Source organism: Eubalaena glacialis, chromosome 3 (genome assembly GCF_028564815.1).
Source record: "Eubalaena glacialis isolate mEubGla1 chromosome 3, mEubGla1.1.hap2.+ XY, whole genome shotgun sequence".
Lineage (NCBI taxonomy): Eukaryota > Metazoa > Chordata > Mammalia > Artiodactyla > Balaenidae > Eubalaena > Eubalaena glacialis.
Genome location: NC_083718.1, coordinates 193421532 through 193442520, shown reverse-complemented (window position 1 = coordinate 193442520; position 20989 = coordinate 193421532). Strand labels below are relative to the sequence as shown.

General features: G+C 63.1%; 2 protein-coding genes across 10 annotated transcripts in view; one reads left to right on the top strand and one right to left on the bottom strand.

Moving 5' to 3' along the window:
- Positions 1-6876, bottom strand: part of LOC133087619 (uncharacterized) — a 28733-nt gene extending 21857 nt beyond the window's left edge. The window contains exons 1-2 of one of the 4 annotated variants that reach the window (XM_061185104.1): positions 6193-6876; positions 5403-6108 (exon numbers count right to left, since the gene is read on the bottom strand). In XM_061185104.1, the coding sequence (XP_061041087.1) occupies positions 5403-5737 (335 nt within the window). In that variant the 5' untranslated portion in view covers positions 5738-6108; positions 6193-6876. Of the gene's footprint in view, positions 1-864; positions 4830-5402 lie in introns of those variants that run through there. The other 3 variants (XM_061185105.1, XM_061185107.1, XM_061185106.1) reach the window with 3 other exon arrangements.
- Positions 6877-7104: 228 nt separating this feature from the next.
- The window catches only part of PRDM16 (PR/SET domain 16), a 326161-nt gene continuing 312276 nt past the window's right edge, over positions 7105-20989 (top strand). For all 6 annotated transcript variants that reach the window (XM_061185098.1, XM_061185097.1, XM_061185101.1 and 3 more), the window contains exon 1: positions 7105-7376. In XM_061185098.1, coding sequence (XP_061041081.1) covers positions 7340-7376 — 37 coding nt within the window. In that variant the 5' untranslated portion in view covers positions 7105-7339. The remainder of the gene's footprint in view (positions 7377-20989) is intronic.

Sequence of the window (20989 nt, the reverse complement as noted above, 5' to 3'; positions counted from 1 at the left end):
CACAGCAGGAAATTGGGGTGCCCAGGAGGCCGGTGGGGGGCTGACCCAGAGTCCCAGGTGGAATGGGGAAGGAGCTGGCTCTGACTAAGCTGAGCTCCTCCTGCCCCGCCCCAAGCAGTCTGCTTGTCCTTCGGGGGAGCAGGGGAGCGTCCTGTGTTAGTGAGGGGTGAGGGCAGTGCCCACGCAATCCCTCTGCTGCCCCCCACCCGGCAAGACACTCATCATAGTTGCACTGATATCATGGGGGGGGTGCCCCACGAGTGAGGGGCTGCTACCCTAGTCCCTCAGTCCTCAGTGAGGACCCCTGACCTGCTTGAGCTGCAGGCGCAGGGCCCTGTGTCAGCATGTCCCTGCCATTCCGGCCACCGTTCCTTCCTTCACCGGGGAACCTCGTGCAGATTCGAGAGGGAGGACTGGGGAGGGAGCCCCACTGCCCTCGCAGAAGGGAGAGAAGGTGGAGAAGCCCTGGCAGGGGCAGCGGAGCCAAGAGCTGCGTGTGCCCTGTTCCCTTCCTAGAGCCCCCGGCTCCTGGGCTTGGGCGCCAGGGGCAGAAGCAGCCAACCCTGCCCTAGGGGACAGGAATCCCCAACTGATTCCATCAGCTTCGGGTCACTCAGCACAAGAGGTAATTTTTTTCCCTGCCTGGGGCGGTCCTGGTCTCTTCCGTTTTCTTGCCGGTTCAGAGAGCCGCCGGCGATTACTGGTTTAATGGCAGGTCAAGGGGACCTGGGGAGGGTGTGTCCACTTGGCGCCCCCCTCGCCACCCCCCCATCCTCCACTGGTCCTGCCAAGAAGCAGTGGGCAGCCTGGACGGTTTGAACAGGCCGTGCCCTTCCCCGAGCTCCCCTAGCTCCCTATTCCCTCCCTCACCACTAGCTGGGCTAGTTTAAGGCTGATCTCTAAGCCCTAGGTCACGCCCCAGGGTCCCGCCCAGAAGCCCGACACCCCGCGGCGCGGGGAGGGAGAGGGACGGGGGCAAATTCCCTTCTGCGAGCTCACCTGGAATCAGGGCTTCTATCGCCTGTCTCCCCTCCCCCGGCATCCCCAGCACCCACCCTCTGTGAGATTTTGGGTGCCCGGTGGTACCACCCCGAGAGTTGGAGCCTGTTGTGTTAAACCTCCCTGGGCCCCAAAGGAAACTGAGAGAACCGCCCAGGGCGAGGGAAACCCTGTCCAGGGACAGAGCAGAGACTGGAGGCGCTTGGGCGCCGAGAGGGACCCTCGCACCTCCGCCACCGCGCCGGGGGGAGGGGAGTTCTGGGGTGGGGGCGGGGGGAGAAAAGGGGGAGGGCAGCGATCGCTCAAGAGCAACCTTGGGCCCCTTGCAGTCTGGGCACGACCTCTGAGCCCCAAAAGGTGGGCAGCGCTGGGCCCCTCTGGGCGTTTTCCATCCTCTGCTCTCCCTATCAATCCCACATCAACCCTGGGAGGGGCGCAGGAGTATTTTGCCCCACTGCACAGATGCGGAAACTGAGGCGTGAAGAAATCCTCCTCCACGGTTACGTCGGGAGGAGGCGGCAGGACCAAAGGCGAAATTTGGTTTACAGACTAACGGGGTCGGGGTGTAGGGGCAGGGACCAAGGTTCAGAGGACGCAGAGGAGAGGGCTTGGCAAGCCCAGGTGTGGATCGCGGAGTCTGCTTGGCTCTGAGACGTCTGGGGACGCGGAGGGCGGGCTCCCACCCAGAGGCTCCCGGGACTCGGACGCCCGGAAAGCGACGCGGCTCTCCGTTTTCGTTGTTGCCACAGGGCCCTGCCTGCGCGCAGCCGGAACCTGGAGCAGGAGGCGGCGGCCGCGTCTACGCGGGCAGCGTTCCGGAGCGACCGCAGTGCCACCTCTGCGGGGCGGAGCTCTGCCCGCGCCGCAGGGCCAGGGCGCTGAGGGGAACGAAGTTGCTCCCCACGTGCGCGGGCGGGCGGCCCGGGGGTGCGGGCGGCGCGAGGGTCCTCTCTCCAGGCGCGGCGGGGTGAACGCGAGGCTCAGGATCCGCGCAAATTGGACGACGGAATTCTTAAGCGGGTTTTGAAAAGTTCTGGCATGGAGAGGGAAAGCGTGGGAAACCGATTCCGTTTACTGCTCTCGGCGGCCGAGGCCGGAGCCGGAGCCCGCGCGCGGTTGCTGGAGCCCCGGGACTTAGCCGCTGAGTCCCGCCCGCTTTGCGCGCTGCGGCGAACGAGTCGCCAGGGACTTCCTGCGCTTCTTGGGGTGCCGGTTTGGGCCGAGATACTGGAGTCAACTCCCACCTGGCTCAAACGAGGGAGTTCAAGCCCACAGCCTCAATCTCTTAAATTAAAAAAAAGAAAACAAAACTCATCACATCCCCCCAAAGCACGTGGCAGACCCCAGGTGCCCCTTATGAGCATCTGCGCTCCTGCAAGATGGTGGCCTTAGCCAGGACTCCAAGATCGCGGCAGAGAAATCACCGGAGCCCTCCCAAGAGGCTGCCGGTCTACAAGAGAGAGCGTCCTCCTGCCTGAGAAGGAAGTAGGCTTCTAAACATCTGGGGTTTGTTCGAAATCAGCTACATGGCTCACATTCCTGGGAAGTCTTGGTTGGGAGCGTCCCAACCCTCTCTACGACCCACTCCAGAACCAGGGACTGGGTGTGGGTGCCAGGAGGCCTCCGCTCTGAGTCGCCACATAGCTTCTGAACTCGCTGGCCAGAAATCGGGTCCTGTGTGCTTCTGGCCTCTAAACTTACCTGGGTCACAGCGAGTGTCTCTGGGCCTGGGGTAGGAAGAGGGGCAAAAGGAGGTCTGAAATACTAACCCCAGGGTCCAGGGAGGCTCCTGTCCCCAGTCTGGGGCTGAGGTGCGGTGCTGGGGCAGCACCCACCGTGGGGCCAGTGTGGAGGCCCGGCTGGGGAGGAAAGGGCTCTGTGGGTTGCCTGTGCCCCCCACCCCATGCTGGACCAAACACTGTTCACCCCAGGCTGGAAGCCCTCTGCATTCAGCCCCCGACTGGGTCCCCTGCTGGCCACAGAGACCATGTCCGCTCTCTTCTGTGTGCAGTGGGAACCATACTGCTTGTCCCCAAGCATCCCGCGTGGTCTCCTGCTGCTGCTCTAATGGGGGCCATTTCCACCTAGTGTGGGGCAGAATGTGCCCAGGGAGGGAGACCCCCATCTCGGCCTGACTCGGTGGCCCCAAGTCGGGGGTGGGGCGAGAACTGGTGGTCTGGACACCTCCTGGGGCAATTCCGGGTCTCCTGAGAGGAGTCCCCATGTCAGCGAACGGAGCCTGCTTTTATTCTCTCAGCTATTCTTCTCTGAGCAGAAACTGGAGGGTGAACAGAACTTGACCTGTCACCCGATGTGACCTGTCACCCAATGTGACCTGTCACCCGATGGAGCCAGGAGACTGAGTGCCTGGAGCCAGTGGCCAAGTTCAGTGAACACCGAGCGGAACGTGGAGGAAAGCAGCGGGAACCTAGCGGAGTCAGTGCATCTGGCCCGTTGGCTGCCTGTTCCCACCCCGCAGCCACAGTCTGCAGAGGGGCTCCCTGGGCCTGAGGTCCTGCGCTGGGCGGCTGGACGGCTCTGACCCTGCACCTCCAGGCCCACAGACCTCACGATGTGGACCTCCTCTCCACAGGCAGGGCCTCTTCCAGTTGGCATGGGGCCCTTTCCTGGCCGAGCAAAGGGACCCTCTAGCCCCGCAGTTTGGACGCTGGGAGTGCACGATACCCCAGTGTGGTTTATTACAAATGGGCTTCTTGGGAGCCCTGGGGCCCACAGTGAGGCTTACGATAGCCCTGCAGGAGCAACGTCACGTGCTCTCTCCCGAGCCCAGCCTTTTCTCAAAGGAGTTCATCTGGTCTTGGGTCTCCAGCTGCGCCTCCCTGCTTGCTGGTGAGGCTGGGAGTGTGCTGAGCTCTGGCCTGAAGCAGGATTCTAGGTTGCGGCAGAAGTTGGTGGTGGAAGTCCCCCGTCCCGCCCCCTAGACCGCAGCATTGAAGTCTGTTCCCAAACGCCATAGGGTGTAGAGCACATCACTGTGGCCGACCCACACGTCACCAGCCTTGGACAGTCTGGCAGGGACAGAAGCCCCTGAGGAGGGCACCAGGGACGGGGTGGGCGGCACTTGCATACTCCCACCCCAGTGCGGAGTCCCCAGGTCCCAGCTTCGGCCTGGCCACAAGAATCCCCAAAGCTTAGCTCAGTTTGAAAACAGCCTTTAAACCTTTTAGTACCATTGAAATGAAAACTGCCCTATTCTGGCTGAGCCCCCCCTGGCCCAACCTGTTTCCCCAAGTCTCTTAATGTCCGCGGTGGGGCAGGACACAGAGCTGGGTGCCCCGGAGGACCCGCATCTGATTTTCCCTGCTCCACCCTTTTGCTCCTCAGGACTCTCCCTGAGGCCTGACCTGCTCTCCGTCAGGTCTAAGTCTCACCACGCGGGGGCAGGGCCTGGCCAGGCCGGGACCCAACCTCGGCCAGGGCCATGGCCTTGGGGACGGCCCGCCCGGGCTTCTCAAGCTGATGGGGCTGATTCGAGAGAGCACCCTGGGGGTGTCGGCACCTCGGCTGTCTTCCTGGTCACCCTTGATCGCTAGCTTACCCCTCCCCAGGCAGGCTCGGAGCTGTAGTCCTCCCCACCCTCCAGGGCCCTAGGGCACACCGGCCAGAGACAGCACAGACAGGCCCTCTCCCCGGACGCCAGCCCTCCTCTCCTGGGCCCCGGCAAGGGTGCAGTCCCAGAGTCTGGAGGCTGCTCCACAATTTTCATCACCGCATGAGCTGAGGGAGGGAGCACAGAGAGGGCCTGAGTGAGCTGGGGCACCCCCAGAAGAGGCTGGGCCTTCCTGACCTCGGGTCCTGCTGGCTGCCACCTGGGTGGGAGAAACAGTGCTAAGCTGGGGGTCGGGGTGGGGAAGGGACTCCCTCTCTCTGCAGGTGGGAGGGCTTCACAGGAGCCACTGTATTCCCCCCAGGCCTCACACCTAACCTGGCTGGGAGAATCTGGGGTGCCGAGGCGGGAGGGCGACCCTGTGTTTGTGTTCTCCTGGCCAGCGCCCCAGTGCAATTCTGCTCCCTGCTGGAGCCTGCCGTGGCTGGGTGAGGGAGACAGCTCCAGAGCGGGGGGCTCCAGCTCCCTTCCTGCCCCTCCCAGCGACCCCTCCACACACACACACTCTGGGCTTGAGAGGGCTCTGAGCCCACGAGGACCCAGGGCAGTCATGCCCTAGCCCCCCATGGGGACTCTCCTCCAAGCCCCGGAGGGCCTGGCAACAAGGCCCAGGGACCCTCTGAGCCCGGCGGTTCTCTGCCCAGTCCCCGAGGAAAGATGGTCAGGGTGCAGGAGGCAGCGAGGGGGAGGCAGCGAGCCACAGGCCGTCGGAGGGCGGCGGGCCAGGGGACTGAGCTGACGGTGAATTCGGGGCGCCACCGCAGGCAACACTCACCGAGGGCCGGAAACAACAGAGGCGGCGGTCAGTGGGCATCCCGGCTGGGCAGAGAGCGCCTTCTCCGTCCAGGGCAGCAAGCGGGCGGGCGCAAGCCTGGACACCCCACCCCCCAGCAGTGGGGGCTCCGTCGGGGTTCGAATCTCGGCAGGGAAGTGGCTGAGGACGGCGGAGAGGCCAGGGTGGAAGGCCCAGCGCGCTACCGCCGCCGGCTTTGGACAAGCCCGGCTCCGTCGGGCTTTCCTCTGGGGTAGCGTGGGCCATGCGCCCCTCGGCATCGGGGCGCCTCTGCTAGGACCCCGGAGTCTCGGGGTCAGCTCCTTGGACATTGCCATTTCACCTCTTTGATGGCGAGGGCGCGGGGTTCCGAATGTAGGTCCCAGCGGAGGCGCCACTGGTCTCACTGCACAACAAAGGGGAGGGGCACGGCCCAGAGCCCACCCAGGGCGGCAGAGACCCCGCACCGCGCACACAACTCCTCCCCGGCTCAGGGAGACTCTCTGGCAGCTCCAAGTCCCGCAGCCTGGCAGAACCCTGGTACTTGAAAGAGCGCGGGGGTCAGCGCCTCCGTTTGCTTCCAATTCCTTCTCGAATCCCAGATATACTCGAATGAGCAGTTCTCACCGTCCCCTCCAGGCCCCTGGGCCCGAAACACACTGCCTGCGCCCAGCCTGCCCCTCCGCCGCCGCACCGCCGAATTTGAGGGCTGTGGGGCAGAAGCAACGCCCAGTCGGCTCCCGCCAGCGCTCCGGCACCTGCTCCTCCGCCGGCTCTCCCGCCCGAGACGCACCTGGGCCGCGCGAGGCGAGGGGGACGTGTCCCCAGAGGCTCCGGTCGCTCGAGGTGGCCCAGCTCGGGCGCTCGCGCCGTTGGGTACTCACCTGGGGCCGCGGAGGCAGGAGAGAGCGGGCCCGCCCGAGGCGGCGAGGTGCAGGGCGCCCGGCGCTGGGACGGCTGCCCCGGCGCCGCCTCCCCAGTGCCCGGCGCGCTGCTCCCTGCGGCTCCGTGCGGGACCGAGGGCGGCGGGTCCGAGTCCCGCCCGCCGGCCCGGGCAGTGGCGGAGCGCGGAACTGGCGGCGCTGCCGCTGTTGTTTTTGAGCCGCGGAGCCCGAAGCTAGAGCGGTTGGGTGGGGGCGAAGGGGTGGGGGCGGGGTGGGGGCGGAGGCGGGGGCCGGGGAGGCCCGAGGGGGGCGGCGGGGCCCGAAGGGGGCTTCGAAGGAGCCGGGTTCGGGCGATCGCGGGCCAGGGGCAGGGGCGGAGGGAAGAGCCAGGAGGAAAGCGGGCTGGGGCGACGGTGAACGCAAAGCTTTTTAATTAGTAATAAAATGCAATAAGACGAAGCAAAACCAGCCAGACCCGCGTCCGAACTGTCGGCGCGTTTGCCCCCAGATCCACGGAAGTCTCGAGGACAAACCCCGCCGCCACTCCATCTTCGGCCCCAGCTGGGGCGGGCGCAGCAGCGCGACGCGACTCAGGGGAAGGGGGGGCGAATAGTCACCTCGCCTCCGGGGCCACCTGGGTCCTTTTAAAGTGTCCGGGGTGCGGGCCCCGGGCGGGAGCGCCGAGCACGGAATGTTTTCTTAAAGGGCCAGTTCCGAGCTGCGCTGAAAGGGGAGGGGGGGAGGGGGGAGGGGGGAGGGGGGAGGGGGGAGGGAGGGGGAGGGAGGGACGGGGGGGAGAGAGATAAGTGAGGTGAAGACCAGGAAGGCCGAGGAGAGCCCCCCAATCCCGCGCCGAGGAGGCGGCGGCGGCGGCGGCGCGACGATGAGGATGATGAATACATTGCAAAGTTTTTTTGGCCCCGGCGAGGGGTGTCAGATTGAGTGCTCTGTGCGCATGTGCGAAGGTGTCCAAACTGACAATGCTGGGGAGATGAAGATAGTGTGTAGCTGCTTCTGGACTCAAGGAGGAGGAGAGAGATTCCGCGAGCCGACACCATGCGATCCAAGGCGAGGGCGAGGAAGCTAGCCAAAAGTAAGTCTCCCGCGCTCGGCCGCGCCGCGCCGCCGGGCCCGGGCCGCGGGGCCGGGGCGCCCGGGCCAGGGGTGCGCGTCGGGGCGCGGCCGGCGCGCCTCAGGCTCTCGGCCCCCGGATCGGCCGCGCGGCCCGGGGGCTGCTCCGCCTCCCGCGCTCCGGGGCGGCCGGGCTCGGCGCGGAGGCTCGGGGCGCCCGGGCCGCGCGCTCCCCGAAGGCGCCGGCCCCCTCCTCGCCGAACCCCCTCCCCCCCCCCCAGTGTCAAGCGCTCGGGCCCGGGAACCCGAGGCGCGCGGTGGGGGCCGGGGAGGGGGGCGGAGGGGGAGGGCTGGGGGTGGAGGGGAGCGAAAAGCGAAAGTTAGCGAAAAGTTGACGAAAGGGGAGAGCAACTTTTTCCTCCTCGCTCGCTCTCTCCCTCTCTCTCCGAGTGGCTCTCAGTCCTGGTCAAATCATATTCCGGGCTTTTGAAATAGTGGGCGCTAGAGCACCGCCTTTGGCGTCCGCCAGCCGGGCGCAGAGGAGGGAGACCCCGAGCCGGGGAGGGGGCGGAGGAGGGGGCGCGGGCCGGCGCCCACCCGGTTCCTCGGGCGCAAGGGCAGGGGTGGCGACGGCAGGACAGCCACAGCCACTGGGGGAGCAAAATGGAGGCGTTTTCCTGGGCTTGGAACTATGGTCGTGAAGTTTATTCCCAACTGGTGCCCCGCGCGGCGGCGGGCGCTCCTGCGCGACTCCGGCAGCCCGCGCGGCCGCCCCGGCGCCGGTGCTCCCGGCAGGAGAGTCCCCACCGGGCCGCCTTCCTCCCCGCCGCCGCCGCCGCCGACCTCGGCCCCGCTCGGACCCTCCCGCGCCCGCTCGCCTGGCACCGCCCCGAGGCCCGGCGGGGACAGAGCTGCCCTCGGCGAGACTGCCCGGTCCCCGGTCTTACTTTCTCTTTCGCTCCGTCTCGGGCCGAGCCCCGGGCTCCGCGCGCCCAGCCCGCCGCCAGCCCGGTCCTCGCCGCCGGCCGGGTGCGCTCGCCGCCCGCCCCACAGCCCGCCGCCGCGCCTGGGGCCACCCGCGCGCCCTCCGCGCCCCGGCCGCCGGCGCCATCCGGTGCCAGGCCCGCGGGCCCGGGGCTGCGGCCCGAGAGGCGGGCAGGTGGGGGCGGCGGCGCCGCGGCCCGGCGAGCGCGGCTCCCGAAGCCCGGCCGCTGCCCGGCTGCAGCGAAGCGGCGAGCGCCGTCCCGAGCGTTCTCGGCTCCTCCAGCTCTCGCCGCCCCCTCCTCCGCGGCCGCCCGCCCGCCCACCCGCAGAAGGGGCGCCCGGCCTGCTCCCCTAGGGAATCCCTGCCGGGCCACCAGGCCGATCGGTCCGGTCCTCCTGGGCCCGACCCTGCCCGTCCGGGCCTCGCAGCACGCAGGGCCGAGCCCCCAAGCGTGAGCCCGGGGGGCGCGAAACTCGCGGCACTTTTCCGAAGAAGTCCTACCCTGTCGGTTCGGTGCTCGGCCGGCTCAGCCGCACCGCCCCCCTCCCCCCGAGTCGTAGGCCTCGCGTCGGGCCCGCGGGGGAAAAGCAGCTCCCAGCTTCCGCAGGACGACCCTGGACTCCGCCCGCAGCCGCTCAGGGCCCCTCGTTGAAGCGCCCATTTCCAGCCGGTCTCCTCTGCCCAGGGCTCGTGGCTTCGGCCTCCCCGGCCTCCCGTGACCTCTGGCCCCTCTTGGTGCGAACAAGGCCCCGCGTTCGGTGGCTTGTGCGCGTGCTATCTGCCCGCCGGCGGGCGCGCGGGGTGTGTGTGTTCGTGTGCGTGTCGGGGTCTGTTTGTGCACCACGGATCTCCTCAGTGACTCGGCTCCCCGGCGGCAGGCTGCCCGGGTCAGGCTCTCCCCGAGGAAGGGCCCGAAGCTGGAGCGAGAAAGTGGAAAGCGGCCGAATTCTCGCCGGGCCTTCGCTGCAAGCGAGAGGCCGGCTCAGGGCGCTCGGCGCGGCCGCCGAAACTTGCGAGCGTCCCACGCCCGCCGGCTGCCCGTCTGGCCCTCAGCTCTCTGTGTACTCCACGCCAGCCAGGTGGGGAAGGTTCCCGGCCCGGCTCTGCCTAGGGCCTTAGAATGGGTTCCTGGCAGTGACGTGCAGCCCGGCTCAGAGGCGGGAGAACTGGACCCAAGGGTAGGGCAGAGCACAGGGTTTCTTTTCCTGGGAGTCCTTATTGAGAAAAAGCCAGCGCGGAGCAGGGCTGTCAGGCCCAGACCCAGCTGGACCCACACTGGAGCGAGCTGCGGGAACCCCTCCTGCCTGCGCTCCACAGCCGGGACAGCTGCCCCCAGCCCTCCCCAAGAAGGTGGCCCAGGCAGGCACGGGACCTCGCTGCCTGCCCGACACAGATCACTGGATCCACTGAGAAATTTCATTTCTTTGGACAATATTTTAAGCAGATGTGGGCGTCCCGAGGAACCTGACTCCATTACCTGAATCCGAGGCAGTGGGGCAGACCCACTGCCACCAACAGAACCTCTCCCTCCAAGCCACATCCCGGCCAGGGTCAGGGGGCTGGGAGAAGGGAAAGGGGTCATGGTTACAAGGCCAGTGTGCAGGACTGGGCTGTGACTGCAGCCATGTGCCAGGCATGGAAGGACAGCCGGGTCGGGGGTGGGGTGTGACCCCCCCCATTCAGAGCTTGGGGGGCTGCCCTAGAGGGTGCATCTGAGCCTCTAATTTTGTTTGTGTTTCCCCAGGACCCCACTCCAGGGGGTCTCTCCCGCTGGGTCTGCGTGCTGGCTGAGTTGGTAGCAACTTTGGGGCCCACACTGGGGGCTCTGAGTTGAGCTTGTAAGGTCAGAGGACACTGGGGCACTCAGGCCAGGGCTACAGATCAGCTGCTGGGAAACCCTCCATCTCAAGCTGAGCCTGGGAAGCCTGAGAGGGGTGAGGACAGGTCGGGGCCAGGGTCCCCTCACACACGGCTAGGCTTTGCTGGCCGGTGGGGAAATGGGGCCGTCCCTGCCCGACACTTAAAAATGAAATGCCACACAAAAGCTTTGTGTTTCTGCCGCTGTTGGGAGCCAGGTGGGCAGGTAGGGACCCTGTGGGAGGAAGGATGTGCCCCCGAAACAGCATCCAGCCAGGGCCCTCATGGAAGTGCCCGTGAGGCCTGATCCCCGTGGAGGTGACAGACTCCAGAGTCCGAGACACTGCGTATTTCAGGCCTGGGAAGAGTCTCCTCCAGACAGCTACTGACTGCCACCTAGCCCCTGGGGTGTGGGTGGGGGCACTGCCTCTGCTAGGTGAAGGCTCTGTGCGCCTCCTTGGAGACTGATGTGTGTGACAGGCTGGGGGGAGCCTGGCTGTAGGCTGAGCTGCCAGCCTGTTCCTTCTCCCCAGCAGAAACAAGCCAGGCTGCAGCTCTGCTGGGCCCAGCCTTCTCCCACCCTTGGGGGTGGGGGAGGGCGGAGGCCTGCCCCTTCCACTCGTCCTCTCCCAGGAGCCGGACAGCAGCCTCCCATCTGGACGCCTGGTAGGGCAGCAGCGCCAGGAAATGTCCAGCGGGAGTCTGGCGGCTTACCCCGCTTCGGGCGAAAACGCGGAGGCTGTGGTGGAGGGGCGGGGTGCATGGCTGGCGGCCAAGGCCAGGTGCCCCGCGGCGGTGCGCGGATGGCCCGAAGGCTCTGGCTTGCCAGGGGCCCCGCGGGCGTGCCAGGGTGCCGAGGCCCCGCTGGAGGGGGGATCCCTGTTCATGGAGTGACCTCCCGACGGGCTCCCTGGGGGAAGGGCACCCGCTCTGCCCTGGGGTCCGCAGTCACCCTGCGCCGCTCAGGGCCGCCGCGCTGCTCCCGTTGGCTGCTGGCGTGGTGCAGGTGCGGGCCGGTCCTCCTCCCCCCTCCCCGCCCGCGGCCCCCTAGACACCGGGCGTCTCCCTTCTGGGCAGAGCTCAGGGCATGGGACCCAGTCCCCCGTTTCTGTTGAGAGGCCTGGTGCGGGCGGAGAGGCCGGCCCGGGGGTCCCATCAACCAGCCCCTAGGGGAGGCGCGCCAGCTCGCTGGGCCGCCGTGGGCGCGATTAGCCCCCTGTTTTATTCAATTAGGAGGCAATTAGGGATCCTTGGGGGCTGGGCTGGTAATTAAGGTGACCTATAATTAGAGTTTCAACAAAAATTGTCCAGGATTAAAAATCTTGTGAATAATTTCGTTTAAAAATTTCAAATAGCGTTAAATACAATTTATCAGGTTTTGAATCAAACCCGTGTAACGAGTCTTGGACGCTGCAGCTCACGTAGCCGGCGCAGGAGGACTAGGAACAGCCTGGGCGCCGTCCCCGCGGCGCGCGGGCAAGAAACTTCTCGAGGTGGAGGGAGCCGGCCCGGCCTAGCTGCGGGCGCGGGCTCGGGCTGCCCGGGGCTCCAGACGCGCCGGGCCGGGCCGGGGGTCCCCAGGCTGAGCGGATGGTCTCCGCGGCCCGGGGTTCTCTGCGCACAAAGTCGCGGCAACTACGGCGCGGCGCAAGGAGCGCCCGCGTCTACACCGCGCGGCGGGTCGGTGGCGGTGGCTGCGCCGCGCCCCTGGTCTCAGCCCAGACCTCCTCCTCCAGGACCGCAGTCTGGCCCCAGGGGTCCCCGCCTCCCTGGGCTTCCTGGAATGAGGAGGGCGGGCTCCTCGCCCCTCCCGACTGCTGACCCTCGCCCAGACTCCGTGGGCTGCAGGCCGTGTGCGGTTCCAAGTCGCTTCGCGGACCTGGGCCCGGAGAGACGCGGCAGTGGGCCCGGAAGGCTGGGTCTAAGTCGGGCCGGTGCGGGAAAACCGAGGCGGGGTTGGGGGTTCGGCTTTCCAGGAACGAGCCCTGCCTATCGCCGAACTTGCCGCTGGGGTCCGTGCACTCTGGCACGCACCTGCGGGGAGGCCCGAGCGGGCTGCAGCCTGAGCCGCTGCCCATGTTTCCGTGCCGCTGCAGCCTCGGGGCGACGGTCCCGTAAAGGTGCTCATGGTCCGCTTGGGAGGCATGACCCACTCCGTTCACTGACCCTGAGGAGGATAAAGTGTGGCTAGCCGGCGCCACTTTTCTGGGTAAGAAACCCAGGGCACAGAGAGGTCAAATAACCCGACAAGATCACACAGCAAGTTAATGGTGAAACTGAATGTTCCTTAAAGCCCTCCAGGGTTTTTTATTTAGCACCCCGCCTCCCACCAGGGCACTGCAGCCTGCAGTTAATTCCGAGGATTTTATTTTATTTTATTTTTTTAATGTGTCAGGTTTTAAGCATTTTCCCAGGGCCAACGGTCAGCTTGTAACAGGTCTGTTCTTAAAAAGCAAGTAAGACATCCATGTGCTTACAGCTTGTGAATGCAGCTGGCTGCCTTGTGCACTCGCCTCCTTCAGACTGGATTCTTTCTCCGCCCGGGACTGGACTCTTCCACTCTGCTCTCCCCACGCAGGCTGGGCAGAGGCCTTGCCAGGGTCTCCAGCCCCTGGCTCTGGGTGTCCCAAGGACAGGTGCAGGAGAGCTGGAGTGTTGACCAGGGGTTGGCCTCGTCTGCACCCCACTTACTGCCTTTCCCTCGAGCCAGCGCAGGAGGTGTAGGACCTGCTGGCTACCCCCCTCGCACCCCTACCGCCACCCCCACCGCAAATCTGGAGGGAAGTAATCCTCCCCCCTCCCCCCAGGCAATCGGGGAGAGGAGGAACTGTGGCCGTGGACCTGACCCACAGGGCGGAGGAGCCGCTGGCTGCAGTTTCAGGTCCAGCCCGGAATCGGCCGCTGTTCCTCAAGTCTGGGCACCTCACAAGCTCCAGCCAGGGCCACGGTGGCCACTCCAGGCCGGACAGGGCTGCCAAGCTCCCAGGGCAACGGGGGTGGCCTCTTCTGCTCTGACCACTCTCCTCTCTCCGGCTTTCACCTTCCAATCCTCCTCGGTCTGAAGGCGCTCTGGCCAGGCCGGCGGCCTCTCCCTGGGCTCCGAGGAACAATGCGTTGGGGCCGCAGATAGGAGCGTGCTGGCCCGAGATACATATTTGTTTAATAGTTAACATTCTGCGGGGAAAAAAAAGGAAGAAAGTCAGATTCTGGTGAAGGCTTTGCTTATTTTATATCCACCATAACTATTTCTGTCCATGAAAATTGGCTTAATTATATCAATGGAATGTTTCTTTTTCAATTCTGTATGCAATTAGTCCATCTTGCCGGCTGCAATTTATTTTAATAAAAAAATAAACCAGTGGTGTGTTCAGTTCCTCGTCCCCTGGGGACAAATGCGATTGGTGTGTTTAATTTCATTAACTACAATGCGGCCTACTGGAAAAATGTATAAAATCAGCTTTATACAGCTTAAACACTGGCATTTGAAACAAATCATTATTGCATTAGCTGTCACACTGGTAATTCTAGAATCTAAGGAAAAAAATATATTATGGCTGTTTTTATAACCCTTTGCAAATGCACTGTTAAAATAATTTATAATCATTTTAAAACATGGCTGGGTCCTGGTGAATATTTTATCTCCTCCAAATAAGGCTCCACATTACCCCGTGCACATTTTCCATCTGACGCGTGTGCCATTCTCAACCCCAAACACGCATCTTTCAGGGTGGAGACAGTGGAGCCTATATTTAAACAAATCTGATGAGTGCCGGGTCCCTTTTTCACTCTGGCCTGACCCTGCCCTTGAGGTGGGATGGTTGACGCGGCAAAGGGCTCATCTAAAATTCGCCTCGGGGCAGAGGGGACCCCAAGATGCTGCAGAGCCCTTAGCGTACCCAGCCTTCCCCTCCGGGCCCCCCAGGTGGGAGGAGAGGCCCACAAACAGGCTTTACAGGCATGCGAGCAAAACCACTCCATGGACGGTGTTCCCGGGCTCAAACTTGGGGAAGCGAGGTCAACCCTTGCTCTGCTCATCTCCGAAAAGACAACCCGTCGCCCCGAACACCCACTTTCTGAGCCTGACGTGAGGATTCTGCAAAATGAACTCGGTTAGGAAATTCACCAGACTTGTGCCGCTTCTCAGCAGGTCACAGATATCCAGGGAGGTGTGTGCCTTTGGTCTGCACCCCATCCAGCATGGGGTGCGTTAGGGGGGTGAGCCCCAGTGCGTGTGTGTTGGGAGCCGAGTTACCCACGCAAGTCCTGGCCCGGCCTGAGCTGCTGTGCAGTTATGAGGCCGGTGATGGAGGATACTTTCTCCTCACTCCCGCAGGTATGTGGATGGAGATGCATCTGCGGGGAAGGACGTGGGCACAGTGCAGGGCTCCTCTGACCGGCCGCCTCCTGGTTCTGAGGTGCTTTTCAAGGAGACCTGAGTCGTGTTCCAAAGCCTCTGCTTCCCCAGCGTGGGGGTGGGGAGGGGCAGGACACACCGGCTCGGCCGCCGTGCCCACTGTCATCTTCCCTGTGCTGGCGCCATGGGCTTCCTCTGGGGGTCTGTCTCCCTCCCAGCCCCAGGCAATGCCAAGGGGAATTAACAGGAAGAAAAGACCCCAGGCGGCTCGGTTTGAAGCCAGGCACCAGGGCTGCTGTCCTGCTGATGTGGGGGGAGAGGGGTTCCCGGGACGCACGCAGGGGTTTCCTAGGAAGGTTCCAGAAACATACTTGGGCACTTCTGGCCACATTAAGAACTATCACCCTGCCCTTTAGCCTTCTGACTCCCCTGGATGGATTTAGGTAGATTTGATTTTTGATGTAAAATTTATATTCCATAATGAATTTTGATGTGGGGTGATGGTGAGGCATGAGGGAGACCCTGGCACCTCCTCTTTGGGTCTGAAGCCCCCTCCTGTTTCTCATGGCCGTGGCTGGAGGGGCAGGGCCGGGAGGGCCCAGGCTGGATCTCCTGAGACCCCTGCCTCTGGGGACCAGGCCGTGTCACCGTGACTCCATGAGCCCAGGGTGGTGGTCAGGCGTGAGGTCTGCTTTCTTTTCAGGGTCTGCCGAGTTGAGAAATGAGTGGCTTTGTCCACTTTCCTACTTTAGAAAGAATAACAGAGCTGGATGCTTGGTACAAATATCAAGGCTGTGCCCTTAGGCCCCCTGGATGCTGCTCCTGAGGCTGCAGGGGGACCTCACCCCAGAGTCGGCCCGAGGGACAGGCTTGGCGGGATGTGGTTCTCAGTCCCCAGAGTCCGCGCTCCGTCCGCTCCGACTCTGGGCTGGGCTGTGTCCCCCCTCCCGACCACCACGCCTGCCTCGGCTCATGACCACTAGCCCTCGCCTTTGAAGCCGGGGAAGGGGGGGCCGTCCGGGAGAGTGAAAGTGAGTTGTGACTCGGTCAAGGGGCTGCAGGGTGTGGACGCGTGGGTATTTTGCGCCTTGTGTGCTTCCTCCCTGGCTGCAGGCAGGCATGACCACACAGAAGGTTCTGGAAGGGACCATGGCGTTCGGGGAGGTGATTCTGCGTGGGAGGCGAGGGTCCTCGGGCCGGGTGGGGCTGAGTCGGGACACCCCCCTCCAGGCAGACAGACAGTCAGAACCGAGTGTCGCTTTTACCTCCTGGGCCTGGTTGGGAAGATGCTTTGTTGGTCCACGGCCATCCGCCTCCGTGGGGGCCGTTCGGGGCCACAGCAAAGCATCCACTTTGATACTTCGATTCCGACTATCCAGTTCAGCCAGGATATAAAGCACACACGGTCCTTTGCTCGTGATTTTATCTTCAAAACGGGGAGCACAGGTGCTGGGGTCTGTTTGGCCCCTGACGTCCAGCCGGGCCCCTCCCTCCAGCCGCCTTCCCAGCCCCTCAGCAATACTAAGTCTTTTCCATCCTCACATCTGCCTTCGGGGTTTCAACAGCTGGTGGCATCTGCCGGCTCTTTTCTCATCAGAGGCCTCCCACGTCCTGCAGGCTCAGGTCTTCTGTTTGTTTTGGCTGCTCTGTTCCATCCGTCCATTCATCCCTGAACGTTGTCCGTGGGCCTACTGTGTGCCGGGCTCTGAGCCGTGCCTGAGGGTCCCGGGCAGCTGCGGGATGCTTGCCCGGGGCGGCCCACCTGGAGGACGATGTGGTGATGTCACCGCACCCTGGGCAGTGTGATGAGTCTGGGCAGTCACAGGTGCCCACCTGACTCTTGGCCCTCACAGGCCAGCAGGACCTTGCCTGGGGGCTGGGCTTCTGTGTTCAAACTGTTTGGAAGGGGAGCGAGCCAGCAGGCCTCCCCCAGCTCAGCACATTTGGAGGCCCCAAGCTCTCTCGGGCCTCCCGAGCCTTGGCTCTGTGCTGATGGAGGGGTGGCAGAACCCCCAACCAACTTCTCTAGTTCAAGTTAGAAAGGCCAGAAGGAGAGGGAGGGAGGGATGCCAGAGAGGAGGTTTCCATAGCTGTCGTTGCTTCCGTGAGCCCCCTGGCCCTTAAATTCAGTGGCTCAGATGAAACTCGTGCAGTGCTTCTCCGGTACCAATGGCAGGCAGGGCACCTCCAGCGTTTCAGCACAGGAGGGAAATGCCTGGGTCAAGCAATGACGGATGGGCACTGAATAGGACCGGGAACCTTTCCGGGGACACAGTTGAGTCCCGTATCTGTGTTCAGGTGCTGGCAGTCAATGTTATGCTGAGATATGGATTCATGTAACAGTCTCCCATCTAAGCTGCTCTGTCTAGCTGCTTCTCGGAGGGGAAGGGGCGGGCACTTAAAAATGCTCAGACATTTGTATCTGCTCAGTGGGCTGTAACAGCCTCTTCAGAGATGCCTGGTCACCTCGGTCCTTAAAACATTGAAACAAAGACTGAAAATCATGCTCACCGGGGGAGCCCGAGTGCTGACCGCAGGAGAGCCCTGGGGTCCCTCCTCCCTCCCTGGCGCAGATGTGCCGGGGCCCCTGTTGCTCCCTGGCACTGTTTTGCCCTTAGGTGACGCTTCCTTGTGAAGGTTCAGGGTGAGGCCACGTCCCTAGAATTCATATTTTTGCCGCAGAGGCCGCTTCCGCCCTTGGTTCCAGGAAAGCGAGAGGATTAGGTCCTCACTGTGTTGGAATGAGCGTCACCGGCCTGTGCTGACCTGACAGCCATTCCCAGCCCCCAAGTTCAGACGTGGCTATGGGTCACCCCTCTCCCCACGCGCCGCCCTGCTGGCATCAGGGTTAGATCAAGGTGGGGTCCTGGGTACTATTTCTGGGGTGTCAGTGAGGAGAAGAACGCTAGGCTGCCTGAAGGCCCCCGGGGTCCCTTTCGGGAGGGAGCTTGTGACACAGAGAACGTCGATTGCTCGGTAAACGTCGAGCTGCTTGGGGCTGCAGCAACCAGCGTGGGGCACGGGCTGTGCCACCTTCCTCTTCGCTGCCACCTGCTCGTCCCGAGATGCCTTCCTGGGAAGCCGGCCTTCTTCGCAAATCACTCTCAGCTCATTCTTGGAGAAGCCAGTGCATTCTTGAACTGCCTGAAAGCCGGGGAGCATTTTGTTGGCCAGAACTGATGCAGCTCGAGGGAGACGCGGCCCCTGACATACACCCTTCATCTGGACAACGTGCTGAGGTGGTCTCTGGGGAGCGTGCGGACACATCCACGTGTGTGCTGTGCGTGCACACGTATGCGGGCACTTCTGGGCAAGCCTGGGTCTGCTGTCTGAATGAGACGCACCCTCGGGCCGTTCTTTTTTGTCAGCTGCGCTGCACCTCCCTGCCCACTTGTGCTCTGCAAAGACCCCCTCACTTTCGCTGTCCTCCGACGCCACTTAGCTCCCCGCGGCGTCTGGAACGGGGGCTGCGGCAGCCGGGCCTCCCGGCCCAGAGCCATTTGCAGCTGGTTGTTGTGTGAGCAGAGACGGGAGAAGTTCAAAGGTGCAGAGAGGCCGATGTGTGAGCACTTTCCTGCAGTTTATAACCCCCGAGAAGAAACAAAGAGGAGCGGGGGCTGTTTAGATAATCCCGGGCCCTCACGCTCACATTTAGAAAAATTAGGCCCTCTTGAAAAATTACAGAATTATGCTGCCAGTGTCAGGTTCCGAGATAATGATGTGTCTGTGTGCGAAAATATTAAATTGCAATAACACGCCCGTGAGTACCTCTCTGAATAGGGTATTCAGTTCCCAGCTTGGGCTGAACATAAAGCTTGTGACTGACAGAATACAAATGGTGTCATAAAACATTGGGGAGGGGGGTTTACAGCCGGGCTCCGTCTTTCTGATCGGCTTCTCTATCTCGGCCCATCCAGCCATCCTTTTCTTTAATGAAACAGCCCGACGATGTGGCTAATTATTTATTTATCACGTTAGCAGGAGGAAAAGCTATCAGAGACAGATCAATTTTTCCCTGGAAGTGATTTGACGTGACTTTAAAAATAAACCCCACGACAGGATGCCGGGCGCTGTCCTCCGCTCTCCCAAAGTCCATGCCGTCCGCCGCACTGATGTTGGTTGTTAAAGCATCCACCGGCCGCTCCTCCAGCTGAGCCAAGGCAGCCTTGAGCCAGCCCAGTGCCCTTTCTGACCAGGGGGCTTCTCACAGGTTTCCGGCCAGAGGAACGGGGGTCCCTGTCTTCTTCCGTGCAAATGAAATCAGAGCAGCAACAAGTAACCCTGGGCCAATGGGAGGTTTTCATGTTTCCCCGGAGCCTGTGGAGCCGTGGCATCTCTGACAATAAGCCGGGTGAGATGGGGGGCTTGGGTCCCCGAGGCTCGGCTCCCCCGTGTGTCTTTACTGGGCACGTGTGTGTGCTGGAGAGTGTCCCCGCGGTGGGGGTGGGGAGGAGTGGGTGGAGTTTCGGTGGCCTCACGTTTGGCTGAGTGTCCTTATGAACAAAAGGGCTTAAAAAAAACCAGTGGAAATTAAGATTGCTCAGAAATCTCCGGGCAGATCGCCGGCCCAAGAGGGGCTCTCGTTTCACGGCTGGGAGTCAGACTTGCAAAGCGAAGGGGCCCCCAAGTCTTAACTTTCTCTCCATCGAAGGTGTTAATCTTACCTTCCGAAGGTTAGATAAAGCTGCTCAAGGCTGCTGTTGGTTATCGAATCTCATCTGCTAATGACGGCGGCGGCTCGGAGCAGGCCCGTCTCGGCCGAGCCGCTGGTCCCTGCGGCCGGCAGCCTGGATCAGGAACCCAGGTCTCCGTTTACCCGGGGTTTTAGGTTGCCTCCCGATCGTGACAGACTACCCTCATTCAAAGGGGAGGGGGCTGATGGCCACGGCGAGGGTGAGAAGCCCATTACCACAGCCCAGGGCCTTTCTCCTCCCCCGGGAGACACCCCCCTTTGACCCACAGACTCGGCGTGGCAGAGTGAGGGGAGGGCCAGGCGTGGAGGAACGCAGCCTTGAGTCTTCTGACAAAGAACCCCTGATTCTTTATCCACCAGACAGAGCGTAATGCTTGGCCTCACCTGCAGGGCCTGGGGGTGTGGAGATGCCTCGATTCAGTGAGGCCTGCGCTGGGCTTGGCAGGACGTGGGCCTCCCGGGAAACTGTGACCACGATGCTGGTTCCCGTCCCGGGGTGGTGGTCGCCAGCAGTGGGCACGGCTTGGCCGCAGGGTACGTGGTAAGGGCCGGGACCAGGATGACTTTCCTCCTTAAAGAAGCCCCCGACACTCACCGAATTTGTGACAGCAAAACCAAGCCGAATCTTCCCCGCCCTGCCTGGCCCGGAGACAGAGGCCTTCAGGGCCCTTGGCCAGCAGGCGGAACTGGGCCATGAAGCCGGGGCGCCCCGGGGATGTGGGGAAAACCCCAGCACACATCACCAGGGCCCCATCCCACCAGCTCCCAGCCCTGGGCCCGAAGAGGGCTGGCTCTTGGTCTTCACCTCCCAAATTCCAACGGGATGTGCAGCTCCATCACCTTAGCTGATCTTGGACCGAACCAGAGGAACTTGGTGGGCCCACCTGCGGGCTGAGCATTGGCCACTGGGGTGGAAGTCTGGCCTTGGGGCCCTAGGCTACCGGGGAGAAGGGAAGGTGGGCAGGGGGGTCTCTGGGTGGGGGACGTGATGAAAGGCTGTGGGGCCCTGCAGTCTCCAGGAGCACCTCCAGGCCAGCTGGACCTGTATCACAGGGACAATGGCCTGTCCTCATCTGGAACCACCCTTGGCCACGGCGGAGACGGAGAAGAGGGTTGCCCATGAGCAAGGGACCTGGGGGAACCAGACCCCGACTTGCTGGAGGGGGAGTGAAGGCTGGGACAACGTCTGCAGGGCGCTTGAGCATGGTATTATTCTTGCTGTTATTCTCTGCAGGATCCAGGCTGTCATTGTTAGCAGGTACTTTGGGTTTCTGGAATTTTCTTGCGCCTGGCAGAAGGCAGATTTGTGTGTGACTGTGTGGGGCTGAGCAGCCTCCCCGGGGACCCCTGGGCGTGGCCTACAGATTAAAAAGCTCCTCCAGACAATATTGTGATGAGTGCAGAGCAGACGAATGTGAAACACTGGGCAGGTCTCCGTGCCGGTCCCCGGGCCCCGGCGGAGGCGTTCAGTCACTGTCACGCGGAGGGCTGGGGATTGTCTGGGGTGGCTGTGCTCTCCGTGTGACCCGGGTGGGTGTCTTTGTCGGGCTGGGGGCTCCATCACCTAGTTCCTGGGAGGAGTAGAGCTGGGGACCGTGGCAAGCTTCCTGCCCTGGGGAGGGGGGCGCATCCCCTCCAAGCATTAGAGCAGACCCTGTCTTTTGGGGTCTCCTGTTTGGTTTAGTTCCAGGGGATTTGTGGTGCTGAGTGGCAGGTCCGAAAGCTGAAAGGGGGGGAAGAGCTTCT